General features: G+C 41.2%; 1 protein-coding gene across 2 annotated transcripts in view; it reads right to left on the bottom strand.

Moving 5' to 3' along the window:
- Positions 1–12,148, bottom strand: part of Usp12 (ubiquitin specific peptidase 12) — an 89,051-nt gene extending 76,903 nt beyond the window's left edge. Inside the window, exon 1 of one of the 2 annotated variants that reach the window (XM_020176835.2) lies at positions 11,919–12,148. In XM_020176835.2, coding sequence (XP_020032424.1) covers positions 11,919–11,966 — 48 coding nt within the window. In that variant the 5' untranslated portion in view covers positions 11,967–12,148. The remainder of the gene's footprint in view (positions 1–11,918) is intronic. The other variant, XM_074043648.1, reaches the window with a different exon arrangement.
- Between the last annotated feature and the right edge of the window lie 8,092 nt (positions 12,149–20,240).

Here is a 20,240-nt window from a genome sequence, read left to right as displayed (position 1 = left end):
TGGTTCAAGTGACACAGCACTTGCCTAGCAAGCATGAGGCTCTGAGTTCAAACCCCAGTACTGCCCCCCCAAAAAATGGCACTCAAATATCCTCTTTATTAACCCATTCTAGATTTATCATCTACAAATTTATCTAAACTCAAGCCCTTCTACACTTTCTTTTTTTACTGCGTAAGATTCTAATCTGTGAAGAACCTAGCAACAGCACCACAACCAGCCACCCAATAAATATTAGATCCCCACATGAGTTCCCTGGGAAAGCTATAACTTACAGAAACCACATTCATCTTTACAAAGTCTGCTAAGATAACATAAATTATCATTAACAAAAACCACCACAGTGGAGCCAAGCTATAAGCAGTGAAGTGGTATAATAACTACAACCCAGTCCCCAAGGTAAAGAAAAGACAGTAGCTATTAAAGCAACAAACATCTAAATGTGTAACAAACAAAAGAGAGCCTTTAAGGACATAAAACCTGTTGACAGCAAAAGCCACAGAGTTCTTGAAAGAAGCAACAACCTGATCAAAAACAATTCCTTACAGAGACAATTTTGTCACTTATACTTCAACAAATGGGAGGGGGAGGGCAATGAAAAAATAATAAAGCAAGCTGGGTATGGTGGCACACACCTGTAATGGAGGCTGAGGCAGGAGGACAATGTTCAAGGCCAGCCTAGGCTATAAAGCATGACCCTATCTAAAAGAAAAAAAAAAGGGGAGGGGGGAGGAGAGAGAGAAAAGATAGAAAAGTAGTAATACTAACCTGGGTGTGGTGGTCCACTCCTATATCTTTGCACTTAGATGTGGAAGCAGGGAGAACAGGGGTTCAAGACCAGCCTGAGCTACAAAGTGAGACCCTTTCTCAAAAAAAGAAAAACATAATAATAAAACAAACTACATGGAGACCAAAAAAGGTGACAGATTATACTTGCATATTTTCAGTTAAAAAAGGCAATCTATGTCTTTAAACAAGACAATGATACCAATCTACAACCAGGGCTAAGATGTCTACAGAGAAAAACAACCAGAGGCTGAAAGCTGATTGCTAAGTCAAGACATCTGTTGTAATCAGTCACAAGAACAACCAGCAGGTCTTTGTTCGGCCGGGTCCCCTGTGGGGGAGATGGAAGCCTACTTTAATTTATAAAATGTAATAAAAACAAACTAGTAAACTGAAAAAAGTGAACCCTTTTTAAAGAAACACATGCCTCTAAGGATGACAAAAATGATCTACAAAACCTGCCTGGCAGAATGAAAGGACCATTTTTGTTTTTGGTCAATTATGTCTAGCTTTGAACCCCTGACATTTCAAAAGTATTCCAAATTTTGTTCACCTTTACATAAATAACCCTTATTACATCAGTCAGAGAAAACCATCAGTGTGTTACACCATTAAATCTCAAACAATGAAGAGTGCAACCAGGATTCCTATTCCTGAACAGTTCCTAGAAGAACCAAAGCTTCTTCCTTCAAGGTCAATAACTCTAAAACTTGAACAATAATATGTCCTGTTTCACAGAAAGAATGCCCTTCCTTTATTTTAAGAAACATCTTCCTCACACAAACGTCAAGTATCAGCTGCTCCCTCCAAGGTGCTATCTTAATCACTCTTCATAGCAACACACTGATAAAGCAAACTAAAAAATTAATGCAACATCAGCAAGAAAAACTGTAGGAAAATATTCTAGAAACAAAAGACAAAAGCCTAGCTACTCAGAAGGCTGAGATAGGGATGCTGGCAGTTAGAGTCCAGCCTAAGTAAAAAGTTCACATGACCCTCATCTCAACCAATAGCTGGGCGAGCCTGTCAACCCAGCTGGGAGGGAGAGGAATCCAAAGTAGGAAGATTCCAGTTCAGGCCAGCCCAGATGAAAAATCAAGACCCTATCTCAAAAATACCCAGAGCAAAAATGACTAGAGAGGGTGGTCAAGTGGTAGAGGACCTGCCTAGCAAATGAGAAGCCTTGAGTTCAAACCCCAGTACTACCAAAAAAAAAAAGACAGTAACTTCTTCAAAGTTATAATGGCTAGATATTTAGACAAAGATAATCACATATAAAGCAGAGTAAGTGTTCATCTACAAAATCTCAAATTATTCTTACAACTATATTTTCCATTCCAAAGAACACAAGGCTTTTATTTTATTCTTGCCTCTAGGTCTTACTTTACTGCTTACTTGCACCCAGATAGGATAGTTCTAATTTCAAAGAATTACAGAAGTTCACTTCTCAGAGCTCCCTGAAAAACCCAGGTGGACCAATGCTGTAGACATGAATACAATTTACTCCTGTAATCTCAGATGTTTAAAAAATGTTACTAGAAGGGAACTACAGGAAGTATGCTGACAGGAGAGGTTAACTACTCCAGCATAGGCACAAACAGTCTGCCAAAGAACTAGGTATGAGCCCGTGACCCAAGACCACAGATAAAGAGAGGAAAAAAAGAAAAAAAAGCACTAACTCTAAGAACCATAAATTCCTAACACAGTAAAATGATTTTTATGAGTAATCTAAAATGTTGCTTCATTACCTGAGCATCCTAAGACCAGGATGATTAAAATACTCATTTCATCCTTTGAAATGATTATACTTGGTCAAAGGTAACTTGCAAGCTCTGTTGTAATTCCTACCCTCTATGGTACTTTAATGGGCCTCCTTTCCTTCCCTCCCTTGTAAGGACAAGAGGTCCTACCAATAATGATAATATAAGATATATACAGTACACATTATATATACTTAATACTCTCACGTATCATCTCACCCGATCTAACAGAAAAATTATTCCATTTCATGCTGAAACCTACCAAATAATTAGTGAAGAAAGTAAGTACACCCTCCTCATCCCCCCAACCCCCAGCGCTAAGGCATTAGGGATTTTTGTTTAAAAACAAACAATTGTGTCTCAACCATCAAAGCTGCAACATTCTGGCCTGTAAAAACAATAGTGGACTGGAGTCAAGAAAAGTAGACTTCATCACTAGTCCATGTGAGGGTGATGTTAAGCTTGCTTTTCCATTTTGTAAAAGTGGAGTTAACTGAATGGATCTTCAAGATGACAGATAAAAGAATGAGAGGGAAGGAGGGAGGGATTGAGAGAGGGAGAGAAGCATGGCAGCTATTTTCAAATATCTCCAAAAGAAATCTATATATTGTTAGTTTTCTTAGGCGTGATAACAGTACTGTTGTTACATAGAATGTCCTTTTCTTTTAGGTAGATTACTTATTAAACAGTATGTTATTTTTATCTACTGTGATAGTTCCTTTAATGTAAATTTAATCCATTTAGATTTATTATGATTAATGAACTAAAGCTTCTTTCTTTTTTTGAGACAGGCTCTCACTATGTAGCCCTATCTAGCCTGGAACTCTTGATCCTCCTGCTTCAGAGGCTTGCCAGTGATGGGATTATAGCTGTGCACCACCACACCTAACTCTAAAGCTTATTTCTTCCATCTTATTTTGGTTTTCTGTTTTCTTTTTCTTTGCATCTTGTTTCTCCTATTTTCTTGCCCTCTAAGTTTGAAAAGCTGGTTTGGAGCCAAGTAAATTCATTTCTTGTAAGGGAGTGTATTTATACTTAATTTTTAACATGTAGATATAATTTAAAGTTTTCCAGTTGTTGTTTTGGCTCCTAAACACAAACAAGACCTTTAGCAAGTTTTATCTACATATATACAGTCCTCCTTCTAGCATACCCAATTTGTTATTATTGTCACTTTATCTTTTAAAAACAATACAATTAAACGTTTAACAATCAAGGTAATTAAATTTGCTAACATATTCTTATCACATCAAGTCTTTTTTTGGAGGGGTGACGTTATTGTTTGGGTTGGTTTTATTTTTGTTTTTGTTTTATATTGGTTTTTTGAAATAGGGTCTCATTATATAGCCCAGGCTAGCCTTGAACTCTCCATCCTCCTGCTTCAGCCTCCCTGGTGCTGGTATTGCAGGTACAACCCACTACACCAGACTTCCACTGTTTCTTATATATTCCTACAACTTTCCTCTGGACTTACATTTCCTCAGACTGAATACATACTGTAATGATCACTGTAATGAAAGTTAGTGAATACTTTTAGATATGTCCCCTTCCTTCTTTTCTGCTTCATTTCATAAGACTCTTCCATGCCAAACTATGGGAAGAACTGGAAAGTAACACATTATCCCATGATTAGATACCTTTGCTCACTTCTGATTTCCCATGCCTTCCTGACCACAAAGTAAATGACCATTCTTGGCAAGGTTCAACTCTCCTTACGAAGCTCTTTCCTAAAGCACTCTTCTCTCTGCCAGACAGAAATGGCCACTTTCTTTCATGTACACTTAACATTATCCATGTTTAAAAGAAAGTCACCTCTCTACATTCATTTGTCTTATATATCTATTCTCCTCTGTAACATCTTAAGCACAGTTGATTCCCAACCTTTTTCTCTCAGAATACACACAAAAAATAGTGTCTGTAGAGCCCACAAAACTACATAAACAAGTCTGCTCTCATCTGGATGGGAAAAAGAGGGTCCTTGATCAATCCAAATACCTCCTGTTTATCCAGGGACCAAAAATATTACTGTCTCTGAACAACTGTGACCCATTGATGACACACTAAATGATAAGCTACAGAAGACCAAAGAGTATCATAGTCACCTTTGTATTCTCAGAACCTATGTACATCCTGACATAATGGAAGTCTTCGTTAGTACTTCATTAAATTAAATATTGGGAAAAAAGCACTCTTTATACTCAGTTCAAACCCCAATACCACACCCCCCCAAAAAAAATTAACTGTCAAATAAAACACACTAAAATAGAATCAAAGGCAACAATATTCTAACTCCACAAAAAAGACGCTACAACAAAAACCAGTATTTACAAGTAGGAAATGCATGGATGATCTCTGTACTTATGAAGCATTTTAATATGAACATCTGTCAGTTCTCAGAGAAACAATCATCCACTTCTCAAGTAGGAAATAAATTGCATTGGTGAACAGATTTAGACATATGGATCACTACAGATGGAAACTCTATTAAGCAAGCTTATACATCAGTTCTTTAGATGTGACACACTTTAGAAAAAGCTAAGTCTGATGAACAACAGAAAAGCATAAATTAGTGAACAGAAGATTAAGGAGTCATAACACCTCATACAATCATGTTCGATATTTATTATCTTACAATCTATCACAAGAGGTTTTTCCCTTTTTTAGACAAGGTCTTGTTAAGTAGCCAAGCTGGTCTCTCATTCAAACTCCTGCCTCAGCCTCCCAAGTGCTACAGCTACAGGTCAGGGACACCACACGTGACAACTAGAATCTATCTTTCACGAAGTATTTTGTGAGAACAAACCCCTAATAGTTTTTCTTCCAAAACAAATTATTTACATCAGTCACCACTCCCACTCTTTTAATACAAATTCTGTGCATAAGATATTAAATGGTCAAATCTTATTTTCTATAATATTTGAGTTGCTGACTGAGTTTTCAATTCAACAGACTTCGAACTCTTCATAATAATCTAGCACTAATTAGACTTTTCTTCCAACGCCTTTAAGTAATACATATTTAAATAACTCTCTTCCAGTCCAAGGCATAGGGAAGAAGCAGATTTTAGATAAGGTATCTAAGAGCAGGGTAAGTGTATTATAAACCAACAAAACATGTTACTCCAGCAAAGGACAGGGCATAAGGATATTAAATGTAGTAACATGGCCTCAGTAAACATACAGGGAAATCTGAAGTGAGATAAGGCCTGAAACTGGCTTAAATACACACACCTTGTTCTAATAGTGACAAAATGCTGGTGTTTTGTTTTGTTTTGTTTTGTTTTTTAAGTATAAAACAATACAGTAAGGACTGGGGTTAACGCTCAGTGGCAGAGTGTGCTTAGCTTGAGCACACCACTGGGTTCAATTCCCAGCACCATGAAAAATAAAAATAAGATTCTTCTCCTAAAAGTAATATTCCCAAATTATCTACACTTCTAAAACATATTTGAAATGCCATAAATTACACCAGATATTTTTGCTCCCACACAAAAGGAACAAATTCTCTTTCTACAAACTATTCAAAACAAAGAAAAAGATCACCACATGCTTTAGTATTTTATGCGTACACACGTATATATGTGTATTTGAGGGAAGCATACCAAAGCCACGCCTCCCAGCCCAATGTTATAATTCAATCCACTGATTTTCAAAACAAATTAGTACTTTCTCAGAGGCATATGCCACAAATAAACTGTTTCTTATGATGAAAATGAAGTAGCATAATTGTAGCTCATAAAACAAGTTTCAAAATCTGGTGCTCAAGTGGAAGAGTACCTGCCTAGCAAGTGTGAGGTCTTGACTTCAAACCCCAGGACCTCAAGAAAAAAAAAATCATTCTGACTACTATTTGTTGAGATTAGTTAGTGCCAATGAGTACCTGTTATCCCACAGAAGGAAACAAACTAATTCAGAAGGCCAAGGGCTAGGTACTAGTCTACAACTCTATCGATTACAGATAAGAAAACTGGCACGAAGTACCTTGTCCCAAGTCATGCTCATAGTTAGGGAAGTAAATACGTAATCCAAAAAAGAAACCAATTCAAATCCTTTTTTTCCTTCCTAAGTGGTACTGACAAAAAAAAAAATAGGTGGGGCATGGTAGTGAACACCTATAATCCTAGCACTCAGGAGGCTGAGGAGAATCTCAAATTTAAGGTCAGCCTTGGCTAAATAACCATACACTGTCTCAAAAAAACAGAACGGGGTGGGAGTGCAGAGCTAGGCTGAGGTTAGAGCTCAGTGGTAGAATGCTTGCCTAGCAATGCACAAGGGCCTGGTTAAATCCTCAGCACATACACACACAAAACAGCTACAGGGATTAGTCTGTTACTGACTAAAATGGTGGTATCTGTAACTTTCCATAAACCTGTGACATTAAATTAGGAAACTAGGCATAATGCGTATTTAACTACATCTACTCTACTCAACGCTCTTTGTATTATCTAAAACATGATTAGTTTCCAAAATAAAGACATGTCAATAATCATTTGTAAACTCTCAAAGGATGAGTTCTAAATTTCAGATATAAAGGGAACTAAAAGATTTATCAAAAATTGTGTAGTTCAATCCGTGTAGTTTACGATGAAGAAAAACTCAAGGTTTTAAGAGACTTTCCCACACATACACATCTAAATGTCAAAATGTGGACTAGAATTTACCTTCTGGTCCATCTTACTCCATGCTGTAGGATACATTTTTTTAAAAAATAGTGTTAAGTTTCTGGAGTCTCATATAGATTATTCAGATCTGAAAAAATTAAGGTTTCTGCAAAGGAATTATACAAAGTATAAAAATACTTAATCTTCCTGAGATATTAAAAATGGCAGGAGAGCTAGCATAAATATAGTTTAATTATGATTAGTAACTAAAAGGATGGAGACTAGATTTTTAGAAGCTTGGTCAAAAGCTTAGAACCAAACAAGACAAGATATACTGTGATAAAGTATAGCTGACCTAGCCAACATGGGTCATGCTAGGGTAGATAATTAACCTACTTTGGATCTATTATAAAAAGATTAGCTAGAGATGGAAGAAGAAAGCCAAAAGGTAAGCAAAAACACATGATATAACAATCATAATATTTATGCACACTCTACCTAATTGCATAGTATTTGATACTACCATTTCTTCAGCATATTGAAATTTCAGATACCAACAGTCTTACCTTTATTTGTGATAACTAAATGCCTGAGATTAGAATAAACTCCGTATTTATATAGAAAATTTCATTTCTACTATTTAACTCTCCCTCTAATAATCATAAACACATAGTCAACCATCTAGTAACCTGTCACTGTGACTTACTGAGTTAATAAGCCTGCCACATCATCATTTTAAAGCATTAAACTCCCCATCTGTTTAACCTGAAATGGAGCAAATTTTAAAATGAACGTGACAGTCATTTATTGAAAAAACAATGTGAAACTGTTACCAGGGAGTAAGCTCAATCAAGTTTTTTTAATCAAAGAAAATATTCTGGGAAGTGAAGTAAGTGATTTTCTTTCTGCTTTCTTAAGAATTCCTAGATTTTCTGTAACAACAATGTATTTTTTTGTTTTGTTTTGTTTTGTTTGAGGTACTGGTGTTTGAACTCAGGGCCTCATTTTTAGTGTCCAAAATTTATCTTAGCCATATCCAAAAGACCAGCAGGCTTAAATGAAACTTTTTCAATACAATTTCTAAAAGTTCCCTCTCCACTAAGGCTCAACATGTTTTAAACCAATTATTTAAATGATAGAAGACTCCTTATTTTTGAAGGTTTTTTCCTTCTTAAATTAACATTTACAATTAACATTTACAGTAAAAGCAGCACAAGATAAATAAGTAAAACAATGGCAATTCACACTTGAATGTTCCTATCACAGAAGCATTTCTTTACTAATATTGATAAAAGCGAATTAAATATTTCATTCAAAGAGTAACACCCAATTTCTCGAGAAGAAACAAAGAATTTTATTACTTAATATAATCCTCTTACTGCAAGAGGGCACTATGAGCCCCTCCCTCCAATAAAGCCTGGGCTTGTTGATTTCCCTCTGTGCTCTCTTTTTCTGATCACACACATTCCTAGAAATAGCCAGTCAGCTTTGCCCATGACTGCGTCAAGTCGTTTAGTTTACATGTAAGAGTGCTGAGCTAGGTACAGGCTTTTTCAGAAGTACAATCTGCCAGACTTATTTAGTGGCCCTGGCCTGATTAACACCATGTTCTAATGATCCATCTTACCCCCTTCTGAGTGAGGGTGGGCAAGCAGCCAAGCCAGTGCCACCCCATGATTTAATTCCTCACCTCTGCAATGACTTCTCCTGTATTCAATCCCCCTCCCTCAAGATGTCCTTCCCAACCAGGACTCCAACAAACCAAACAGGAAGAGACAATAATAAGCAGAGTCAGAGCTAACATTTATGAAACTCACAGTAAGCATTACCTGTCTCCACAAAACAGCCAGTATGGCGCACCAGGATTAGCCACCAAATGTTGCTCCAAGACCTTTGCCTCAATCTCACAACAAAGTCTCTCTACATGTATTCTGCCACTTTTCCCATTATTTCACATATTGTTAAGTATAGTATTAAACACCTGGTTGCTACTCTATGCCAGGTCCTAAAATCTGAAACTATTTCAAAGGCAAAACAAACACCAAATAAAACCGAAAATGTACTATTTCATGAACAAATAAAAGGCATTTCTAGAGGTGATTTACAAATTTAGTCACTGCAATAAGTGACATAAGTCACTGTTTGAGTGAGGCTAAGTTAAGAGAAACTTTAGTAATTTTCACATGTAAGCAGAATAGTGATCTAAAATAAGATATATCTGAAGAGATTTATTTTTAACAATTACTTTGCCCAATTAAGGCACTGCAGATTTGCCCTGTACCTTATTTTGAAAAATGAATACATTATGTAAACTCTGGTATTTATAGAATAAAATTTCAACTCATCCTTAATGCTTTCACAGCTGCTGACTCTCCAAGATCTCTTTTAAGTCCAGTCTCTCTTGTTACCACTATTCCCCACACTCACCCAACCTCACCCCTCTTCACCAAACTCATTTTTCAACTGAGTAAAGAGAAATGGAAGGCTTTGGGAAACTATACATTGTATACAAAAGGTGGAGCTCCTGATCAAACTGCAGAAACAAATGATAGTCCTTCACTTTAAAGTCCTCACAATCTAATAAAAGATAAAATTTAGAGCATGGTAACTGTAAGATCACAAAAATCCTGTGAAATAGCATTGAAATTGAAATTGAAACCTCGACTACTCAAAAAAGGCAACATGCTTTCCCTTACTCATAAGCCCGATGGACAGTGTTACAGTTATTCAGGAGAGATGAACTCACTCAAGATACAGGTACAAACTCACTGGACAAGAGCAGAGAAAGTGTTCCAAGCCTAGCAAAACAGTACTTACAAAGGCACCTATGTTAAGTAACTTTGCTTTTCTTGATTTTCAGTTTTGTAATTCTCAGAAGAGAGACAGCAGTCTTCTTTACTGAAGACTGCAAATTACATCTGGAGATTTTGCACTATTCTGGGAGTACATTAGAATTTATTCCAATCTGAATACAGACACACCCAATTTTAATAGTACCTTTGGAACAATCTCATTTGGCCAGGCACAGACTTTTGTTTTTGCCAAGACACAAACCATCACATGCAATTAATGTACCTGAGTAGAAGCCCTAGAAAGAGCTTGAGTCGGCCATCCTTGAGATCAGAATCCCACTTAAGAGTATGACCTTGGTGCTTCATTGTTCTGATTATAGCATACTGCATTAATATGCTTGTTTGAATACTGTTTGTCTCCTTTAACTAGAATGTAAACACCATGAAAGCAGCGACTGCCTTGATCACTATTGTATCTTCAACATTCAGCACAGTGTCTGGTAGTTAGTGAGTGTTAACTGCATACTTGATATATTTGAGTGAATCAAAGTAAAGAGCATCACACCACTCCCAAAGCCCTAGACTTTGACAATGAACTATGACCCCACAAGATGTGCAAGCTCAGCAATCTGGCAAAATTATCACTGTAAAAGGCTTAATTATCCCATTTGCTTTGAACTCAAATATCTAAAAATAATTAGCCCAAACAATCCTCAGAAATCATTTTAAAATATCAACAGTACCAAATACCTTTACACCAGCGCTTTCCTAAAATGTAAATTGCAAAGGAACAATTATCCACGTGAAGAAATGGATTCTTCAATGATTCATTCTCTAATGTGACTTCAATACTGGAGATTCTAAGCCCACCTGATTTCAGCCACTTTTATTTATACTGTTCCACAACATGCAATGGAGATTCAGCTTTTAAAGGATCTTTTCCAGTCTCATTCACTACTCCTTGAAGAAAAATATATAAAATGTACAACTCTTAGATGGAGGACTGCTTGGGGATCTTCTCCATGAAACCAGGTATATAAAAAACGAAAAAAGATTTCAGAAGTCTTTGATAACCTAACACCAGGCCCACGTTACAAAAAGTAACTTTTTTTAAGTGATTAGTCATAAATTACAATCGCTACATATAAACTAATGAAAGGAATTTGTCATATAATGTGGAAAACTGCGGTACTTCTGGCCAAGCATAAAAACAAGTTTTAAACCCACCCACGTTCTACCTAATTCGGGACTTTCAAGGGGCGTGAGGACTGTTCCCTTAAAGTCTGTTTAAAAGCCCTAAATGAAACAACACCATAGTCCCTGCAGATACACTTCAAGTCCCACACAGATGCGTCTGGTAGATTAAAGTAAACAAATGACAGGAAAAGCCAATGCTGCTTCTCAAGATTAACGTGGATTCCCAGTGACAAGACTGCCACCTGGACACAGGTTGGAAACGGGGGGGGGGGGGCAGCTCAGTCCTCTGAGTAGGAAAATGGAGAAAATTCAGCAACACACTTAAAAGTTTCCACCTCCACACGCACCCTTCCCCCAGCGCGGGTCCGGGGGCTCCGCCTAGCCAGGGGCGCGGGGAGGAAATCGGCACTTGACTTCCGTCCTCTCTCGGACAGGAGACCCTGCCTTCGTGCCGGCCGACCCCCGCCCCGCGGGGGACACCTCTCTGCGGGGGACACCCCCCCCAGCCAGGCGCGCGGCTAGACGGAAGTGGAGTGGACGCTACCGCGTCCCTTCCCGCGCCCCCGGCCCAGGGAGGCTAGGGCAGGCCGGCCCCAGAGGCCGTCGCCCACCCCCGCCACGTCCCGCGCCGGCGCCCCTCACGGCCGCGCCGCCCATCCCCCGCGCAGGGCCGCTAACCCCCGCACTCCGGCCGCGCCGTCCAACCGCCCCCGCAAGGCGGGCACCCACCGCCGGCCGCCCGCCCGAGGGTCCCGGCCACCCCCGCCGCCCTCCCGCTACACCTACCATGGTACAGATGGAGGCGAATTTGGAGACTGTCATTAGGATTTCCATCCGCCCAGCGCCATCTTCCACCCAATCACGGCGGCAGCGGGCGAGGGAGGAGGGGAGCCGGGCCGCCCGCACGCACCGTAGCCCGCGGGCGGACCCCGAGCCGCCGCGAACCCACGCTCCGAGCCTGCTGAGCCGCCGCTGCCGTCGTCGCCACCGCCACCGCCGCCGCCGGCGCTCCAGCACTCCCGGCCTCGAGCCCCCGCCCCGCCTGCCGGCCGCCCGCCCGCCCCCGGCTCCGCCCCAGCGCAGGGCGCAGCCGCTGCCTCCGGGCCCGCGCCTGCCCGCGAAGCCGCTCGCCGTACACCCCGCCCAGCGCGCTGGGGAAGCGGGCTCTGCCGCGGCCCTAATGCCCGGCCTGGCTGGCGGCTGCGCGACCCGCGGTCCCGCCCACCCCGACACCGCCTCCCCGCCCTGGAGCGCAAGCCCAAGATTCGCGCCCCGCCCCCCGCGCCGTCGAGGGGCGGGGCAAGGGCGGGCGCCGTCGGGGGCGGAGCGGGGCGAGGGCGGGCGCCACTTTCCGCCTGCGGCTGGGTCCTGGCGCCTGCGCACCGCAGATGCCTAGCTGCCGGAGGGCGCGGGGTGAGGTGCGGGAGCCGGGGCGACCTGGGTAAATCCTACGGGATACTGACTTCGCGGGCTCACGGGTGAGGGGACAGCTAGACCCCTTGATAATCTGGATTCTGGGTGGTGTGGGATAATTCGCGTCTACGTCCCAAGCACTTGGTTTCTTTTTTACATAATTTGGGTGAACACTTGGGTCAAAACCCCTAACTTAGAACTCAACTAATTAAATGAAAACGAAGCATCAAAGAACAAAGTATATTTGTTTAACATACTTTTAAAAAGTATTTAAGAGAAACGTAAGAAATGGGGGGAGGGGAGCAAGTCCTGCTTTCCCGCAAGCCCGTTGGCCAAGCTTTAGAATGTGTAGCCGCGTAATAGATACTATTATGATAATGGCGGTGATGTCACAGAGACGAGAAGTAAACCCGGCAAGCGAGGGAAATGCCCGGTGAGAAGCGCATAAGCAGTGCTAGTGTGGGTGGATGATTCCCATCTCCTTACTTTTACAAAATTCAACATCGCGCCCGGCAGCTCAGCTTTGCTTTTTGCCGCTTGAGAACGTAGTTCAAGTGAATGGAAGAACTTCATAAATTATATATTAGAAAGCCTGCGATTTTATTTTTGATTGGCGAACCCCATGTTAGTGGAGCTGAGGGCCTGAATTCAGACAAGGCTCTAAAGTCAGGTGTGCCTCACCTCAGAAGGCTCAAAGCATTCAAGCAAAATTTAGGGGGAAAACACATTTCTGGTACATGGCTGCTGTTTCCCCAGTAATTCCATTACAAGCTCGCCTGGGGAGAAAATACCCAGTGAATACAGCGAAGTCTTGTGGTGTTCTCCAGACACCTCTCCCTTGCCACTGGACACACCAAACCAGTGGCCAGGACTCTGGTTTTCTTTTTTTCTTTTATTTTCATTGCTCATTGTGGCATTTACAAATGTTCTTACAATGTATCAACTATACTTGAATTCACCCCTTCCATCATTCTCCTTTATCTCCCTCTCCCCATTTTTGGAATAAGTATCATTTTTCCATTTACATGTGTACACAGTATTTGCACCACATTCACCCTCTCGTGCCCTTTCCCCACCTCCTCCCCGGAATCTGGTTTTCACCAGCAGGCACTCAGGTCTGTGAAGTTTTTTTTTGCTTGTCTCCCTAGTCTCCACAAAGCTGAGAGCTTCAAATGGGTGAAGTCCACATTTTAAATGTCAGGGTGAGTAAATACAGCGTTCAGCCTACTTCAGAGTTAATGAACCCATGTCATGTGTCAGGCACCTAATTAGTCCTTTAGATAAATTTTCTGACTGTAACCGGTACAGTGACCTTAGAGATCCATCATCGTATGCTTGTTTTATATACAAGGGAGAATGGCATTCATTATCACACTGCCCAGCCAGTGCAGGACTGGGATCCACGCCTACACGCTCAGACTTTAAAACCCATGCTGTCTCCCCTTCTCCACCCTGCCTCTTGACAGCTGAATGAATCAGCCTTCTTGTTTGAATTGATTAATAATCATCCAGCTGTGCTGCAGTAAATGTCAGACAAAAGAGTGATGCTCTTTATTGGTTTGGATCAAATCAGTGACTTACTTTCCAAGGTTGACTTCTAGTCCACATGAAGCTAAGCCATCTGTATGATGGACATAGATCTGATAAAGGACAGGCAGGATGGCCTATAATCCATAAGTCTAAAATTTTGTCGTTATTTAATCTTTTAGATTAAAAGAGAAACAGGAGGAGAGGGTGAGGTGTAGTTCAGTAGTAGAGCAATAGTTAGCATGTAAGAGACCTTGGGTTCAATCCCCAGCACACAAGTCTCAGAACTTACCAAAAAGAAGGGCAAAAGCTTAACTCTGTTATACTCTACTTAAAACTAATATGTGGGTTCGTTCATTTAAAAATACCTAGCTGATCATCTATCTACTGATGAATAGGAGAAACCTATGCTTTAGGAAGGACAGTCCATTGAGGTAGACACTTTTATGGAAAATGAGCTGAAAGGATTGAGAACCAAGATATGTCAGTGCCGAGGAGGGTAAGACTGGCTCTGCCTGCAGGAGGGACAAGCTGAGGCCACTTTGCCATCTGGAAGCACAGGATGCATACTTGTCTCCAAGCCGAGGGAAAGCTGCATGCTGAACTCCAGTGGGACGCAGTGTGGGAAGTCTGTAGCTGTAGCACAGGACAGGTTGCAGGGAGCTTGTGTACATGTGTATAGAATATCAAGAGGACAAGCCAATCCCCAGTGACATCAGCAAAGGTTACAGTCTCTGGAATCTCTACTGTTTTATATCCACCTGTAACTAGTGGAAGTGTTTGCCCATCTTAAAACCTGCCCCTTGATTTGGAATCCCATCTTGCAATTCATTGAGATTAAACATGGCAGAGAATTTCAAGGAGACATCAAAGCAACAGGTCCATCAATGGAGAAAAAACCTTGTCTTCTCTAGAACACAGATGTAAACCAGAATACTTTGTGTACTTACCTCTTCGTCATTCAAGGTCTGCTTAAGCGGAAGAACTAGATGCTGGTGAAGATAACGATCATCTCGCTATTTAGTGCAAGTTCCAAAAGTGGCTGAGCTTAAATTGAGAAGCTGATACTTTTTCAAGTGATTTCACTTCACTAGCCACTTCTTTTATGGAAAGAGGGAGGGAGAGAAAAATGTTGGGGGAGGACAGGTGTAGAACACTTGTAACAACCTTGGGTATAAACATGATTCTTCTAGTTGCTCAATTATTCTGCAATTCACATCTGAAATCCAATTTATTTAATCACATATTTGCTGAGTAATTCTGATACATGAAAACTTTGTGGGAGACACTTAAGCAAGAAAAGTCCTGCCTTCAAAAATTTACCATCTATAGCAGGTGCCTAGCTACTTAGGAGTCAGAGATCAGGAGGACTGCCATTCGAAGACAGTCCAGGCAAATGGTATTCGAGACCCTACCTTGAAACTACCCAACAGAAAAAAGTGTTGATGGGATAGCTCAAGTGGTAGAGCACCTCCCTAGCAAGTCTGAGGCCCTGAGTTTGAACGCAGTACTTCCAAAAAAAAAAAAAAATGCCATCTACTCGAAGAGAGATGACATGTACACAAACAATGTTAAGGGGTAGCATGCCACCTTAGGGGTTTCCTGAGAGGTTCAAGCTGTCCTCACTTGAGAGAGATTAAATTAGACAAATGCCAATTGTATGGCTTTCAGTGTTGTAAGTGTCCAAGAAGACTTTTTTTTTAGGTCATCAAAAATGCAGCTGCATACTATAGTGTCTGCTACTTTCTCTTTTTTCTCCTTCTCTTCCTCCTTTCTCTTCTCCACCTTTTCCTCCTCCTCTCTGCTTCTCCTTCCCACCCCTCTCCATTCTCCCACCCTCATCTCATACCCCTCTCCTCTCATCCGTTTGTTCCTCAAACATCAACGCACTCCGGGGCACTCTCCCTTGTCAGCATGGTGTGCATGCGTTCAGTGTAAGACCCACGTGTCACCTCCAGGGAGGCCTGGCCTGATGCCTGGTCCTGTCCTCTAGCATAAACTCATGAGAACTGGAAGCTTGTCCATTTGTATGGCTCTGTCCCCAGCTCCTGGGAAAGGATAGTTAAGAACTAAATAAATATAGTGAGATGAAATTGATAAACACCTGCAATTCCAGAGCAAATAAAAATAAAGTAATTCTGGGCTGGGGTTGTAGCTCAGCAGTAGAACCTGACTAGCATGTGCACGACCCTGCGTTTGACCCCCAGCACCACACAAAAAGTAATTCTGATACGTAGTGGTGTCTTATCTTCCCTAGCCAGCACAATGAATGCGAAGACTTCTCAGGCACTCACACATATCCCTCCTGCTTCTCTGATGCTCCTGGAGTTTGCCATTTTCTCTTCAGCATTTGTTCAGCTCTAAACAAGAAAGGTCATGACTGGAGGGAGGGAAGCACAAGAAAATACAAAATTCCCTGGACTCCAGAAAGCCTGGAGCACCTGCGCCTAACTTCCCCAATCCTAACTCTGATTTTCTTTGTCTGTGGGTTTTTTTTTAATCTGTGGAGAGGAATCTTCCTTCATCCCTCCCTCTCCTTACTACTGCTTCTCAAATTGTTCAGAGATTTTTCTATGTGCTTCAGCACAGTTTAACCATATGTTTGGAATTTGTGTTGTAAAAGTTCGACTCTGACTTGTGACTTTACTGTCACTTTCGTGTCCAGATTTGCATGGCAGCACCCATAGACCTCCTGGCCACCTGACCTTTATCAGTCTACCCAGGGCCCCTTATGAGGTCCAGTGAGCCACCCTGGGAGTTTCCTAAAATGCTCAAGCTGTATCCCCAGCTGTAAAAACAGTCATGGCTTGTACTTCTTCTTTTTTTGTTTTATAATCCTCTATTAAAAAGTGAAGCTTATCAGTATTAAACAAAAGCAAAAATTCCACAATATATTTAGCATAAAGAAACCCCTATCAGATAGCAAGAAACCAAGTGGTGATTTCCTGGAATCCAGGAAATGAGAGTGAGTGAGCTGGGTGACAAGATGGAAAAGAAAATTTTCACTGTATACTTTTATATAGTTTTTGAATTTTGAACCATGCAAATGTACAACTAATTCAAAAATTAAACAAATTGAATACTTTTTAAACCTAGAAGACATTAATGTGACAATACTTTTAAAATCACTAGGGCACAAATTATCATTTTTTTCCATTTCCTATTTTTGAGACACAGCCTCACTATGTAGTCCAGGCTGGCCTCAAACTTGCAATCCTTCTGCCTCACCTTCTCCAAGTGCTGGAATCACAGTAGTGTAATAACGTACCTAATTTTAAATGTAACCTGTGAGCCTAAATCTGATTCCTCTCTGCCTAAATTGAATCTGCACATTAACTCTGACATTTCTTCCTTAGGACTTTCTAAGGGCTCCTCTTCAGAGGCTCTTCATAGGCTCTGCCTCGCCTAGTAAAGAAAGACGAGAGTCATTTTACACATGAATTGAAGGGCAAGTTTTTGCCTCCTTCAAAAGGGCTAGCCATTGGTTATTTTTCCTATTCTGCCAAAAGGAAGAAGTTATGGGGGAAGTGAGAGGTAAGGAGGGAAGTGAACCCAGAAGTTTCTCTCTGTTCTCATGTTTCTACTGTGCTAAACAGAAAAGAGGTTTGATGATCACCAGTCCATCTCATGGTCACCATCACAGGGTCACATGATCACATGTACCTCTTGACCATAGAGCAGTCCTGTGGCTGCCTTTTCCCTAGCAGAGGAAGAGACTTGTCCTCCTAAGCACCTCTTAACCTAACCTTTCATGGGTTTGGTTTGGTTTTTTAAGAAATTTGCTTTAGGGCTGGCAGAATGGCTCAAGTGATAGAGCGCATAGCAAGCATGAAGTCCCGAGTTCAAAACCCCAGTGCTGCCAAAAAAAAAATTGCTTTAGCCTTTCCCAGTTCCCTCTGGTCAATTCTGCTAGGTGTGTTGTGCACTGAAATTTAATCTTTTATTTAAAAAAAATATTAACAGTTATACACAGGAGTAGATATATCTTTTGTCACAAACCTTGAGGAAACACAAGTGATTGATTATGCCAGATTTTTCTTATTAGACCTCCACAACACAAGCTCAGGGCTGCTTCTCCAGCCCCCAGCTGCAGATGGCATGCAATGTCCCCACAGCCATTTCAACAACATTCAAGATAACATGTAAGATAATAGGTTTCATTTTATACCTAGAATTTGAATGGTTATAAGTTTAATTGCTAATGATGATTATCTCTGGAGAATGCAATTACAGAGGCTTTTCCTTTTTTCTTTGCGTAGTTCATTGTTAACATTTCATACTAAAATGTGTTACTTTTACAGCAAAAAGTAATAACATAAAATGTTTAAAGGTTACAGTGTGTGTTAAATTTTCCTAACTATGACATAATACCTGAGATAATCAACTTATAAGTAGGAAAGGTTTATTTTGGCTTATGGTCTCAGATATTTTAATATGTGGTCACTTGGCTTTGTTGCTTTGGGCCTGTGGTGGCATAGTGCCACATGTCAGGAGATGGTGGGCAGGAGGCCTGTTCACTTCAGGGAAGCAAATAGAAACAGGAAGGGGTCAGGATCCCAAGACCCCCTGTTAAGGCACTCTTAGTGACCAAACTTCTTTCCTCTAAGCCCCACTTCCTGAAGGTTCTGCCACCTCCCAATAGTACCACAGATTGGGGACCAAGACTTCAACACGTGCCTTTGGGGGACATTCACAATCGAAACTATGGCACAGCCCTAACACTTTTTGTATCTTTTTCCATTGATAGAATTGCCATTGATGTGATTAGGACTGGAAAGTACAGAAGCTTCTAGGACCCTGTCTTTTTTGCTTAGGCTGTGCATCATTTGGAGACATAACCAGGCCTCTGGAAATCGTGGGACAACTCTGGGAGGTCCCTTCATAACATTTCTTTGGGCCACTCTGAAAAAGGATGAAATAAGGTCTAAATTAAGTGTCTGTTTGAGGCTCTGTCCCTGGTTCTCCCACTTACCATCACTACTGCCCAACTTAAAGACTTCAACATATAGCATATGAAAAGTATTGTAAAAACTCCCACATAAATTTCTTTTTTTTTTTTTGCAGACTGGGGCTTGACCTCAGGGCCTACACCTTGAGCCACTCCGCCAGCCTTTTTCTTGTGTATGATGGGTTTTTTCAAAATAGGGCCTCGCAAACTCTTTGCCTAAGCTGGCTTCCAACCAAGATCCTCCTGATCCCTGCCTCCTGAGTAGCTAGGATTACAGGCGTGAGCCACAGGTGCCCAGCTCTCACATAAATTTCTTTGCTGGTGTGTATACCCACATCCTTAGAGAGAGGCCAGTGCACACAGGACTTCACAGAGCAGGTAATGGGGTCCAGAGTCAGGTCCTGGGTCAGTAGCCCTGAAACCCATTTTTCCATCGAAGAGCACATTTGGTGTAAGGAGACAAACTTTAATAAAATGTCACAAGGACCACCTAGGATGGCTACACCAACAATAACAATAACAAAAACAAAATAATATAATAAGCCTTGTAAGTTGCTGGTGAGAATATAAAATGACTCAGCCACTGTGAAAACTATATGGTGCCCCCACCCCCAAAGTAAACGTAAAATTACCACATGATCCAGCAATTCTACTTCCGGGTATAAATCCAAAAGGAGTAAATGTAGGTGTGTTGGTCAACATTCCATTGCTGTGACAAAATGCCTGAGAAAAATAAACTTAATGGGGAAAGATTTATTTTGCCTCAAAGTTTCAGAGGTTTTAGTCTACAGTCACTTGTTTCTGGGCCTGTGGTGAGGCAATACATCATGATGGAAAGGTATATTGAAGGAAAGCTGTTACCTCATGACAGCTGAGAAGCAGAGAGAGTGGGGAAGGGGACAAGTGGGAAAATGTACCATTCAAATGCAAGCCCTGCCCCATGGCCTACTTCCTCCAGCAAGGTCCCACTCCTGATGGTCTATTTAGCTATATATTCATCAATGGAATAATCCATTGGTGATCCAATCACCTTTCAAGGCCCCACCTCTGAACATCACTGCACTGGGAATCAAGACTTGAATACGAGTCTTCTAGGGGGAATTTCATATCCAAATCATCATATTAGGGAATGGAACAGATATTTGTATACCCATGTTCACAGTGGCATTATTCACAGTAGTCAAAAGGTGGAAGCAACCCACGTGTGCATGGATGGATGA

Source organism: Castor canadensis, chromosome 10 (assembly GCF_047511655.1).
Source record: "Castor canadensis chromosome 10, mCasCan1.hap1v2, whole genome shotgun sequence".
Lineage (NCBI taxonomy): Eukaryota > Metazoa > Chordata > Mammalia > Rodentia > Castoridae > Castor > Castor canadensis.
Note: the sequence above shows the minus strand (reverse complement) of the source record. Positions and strands in the feature narration are given on the sequence as shown.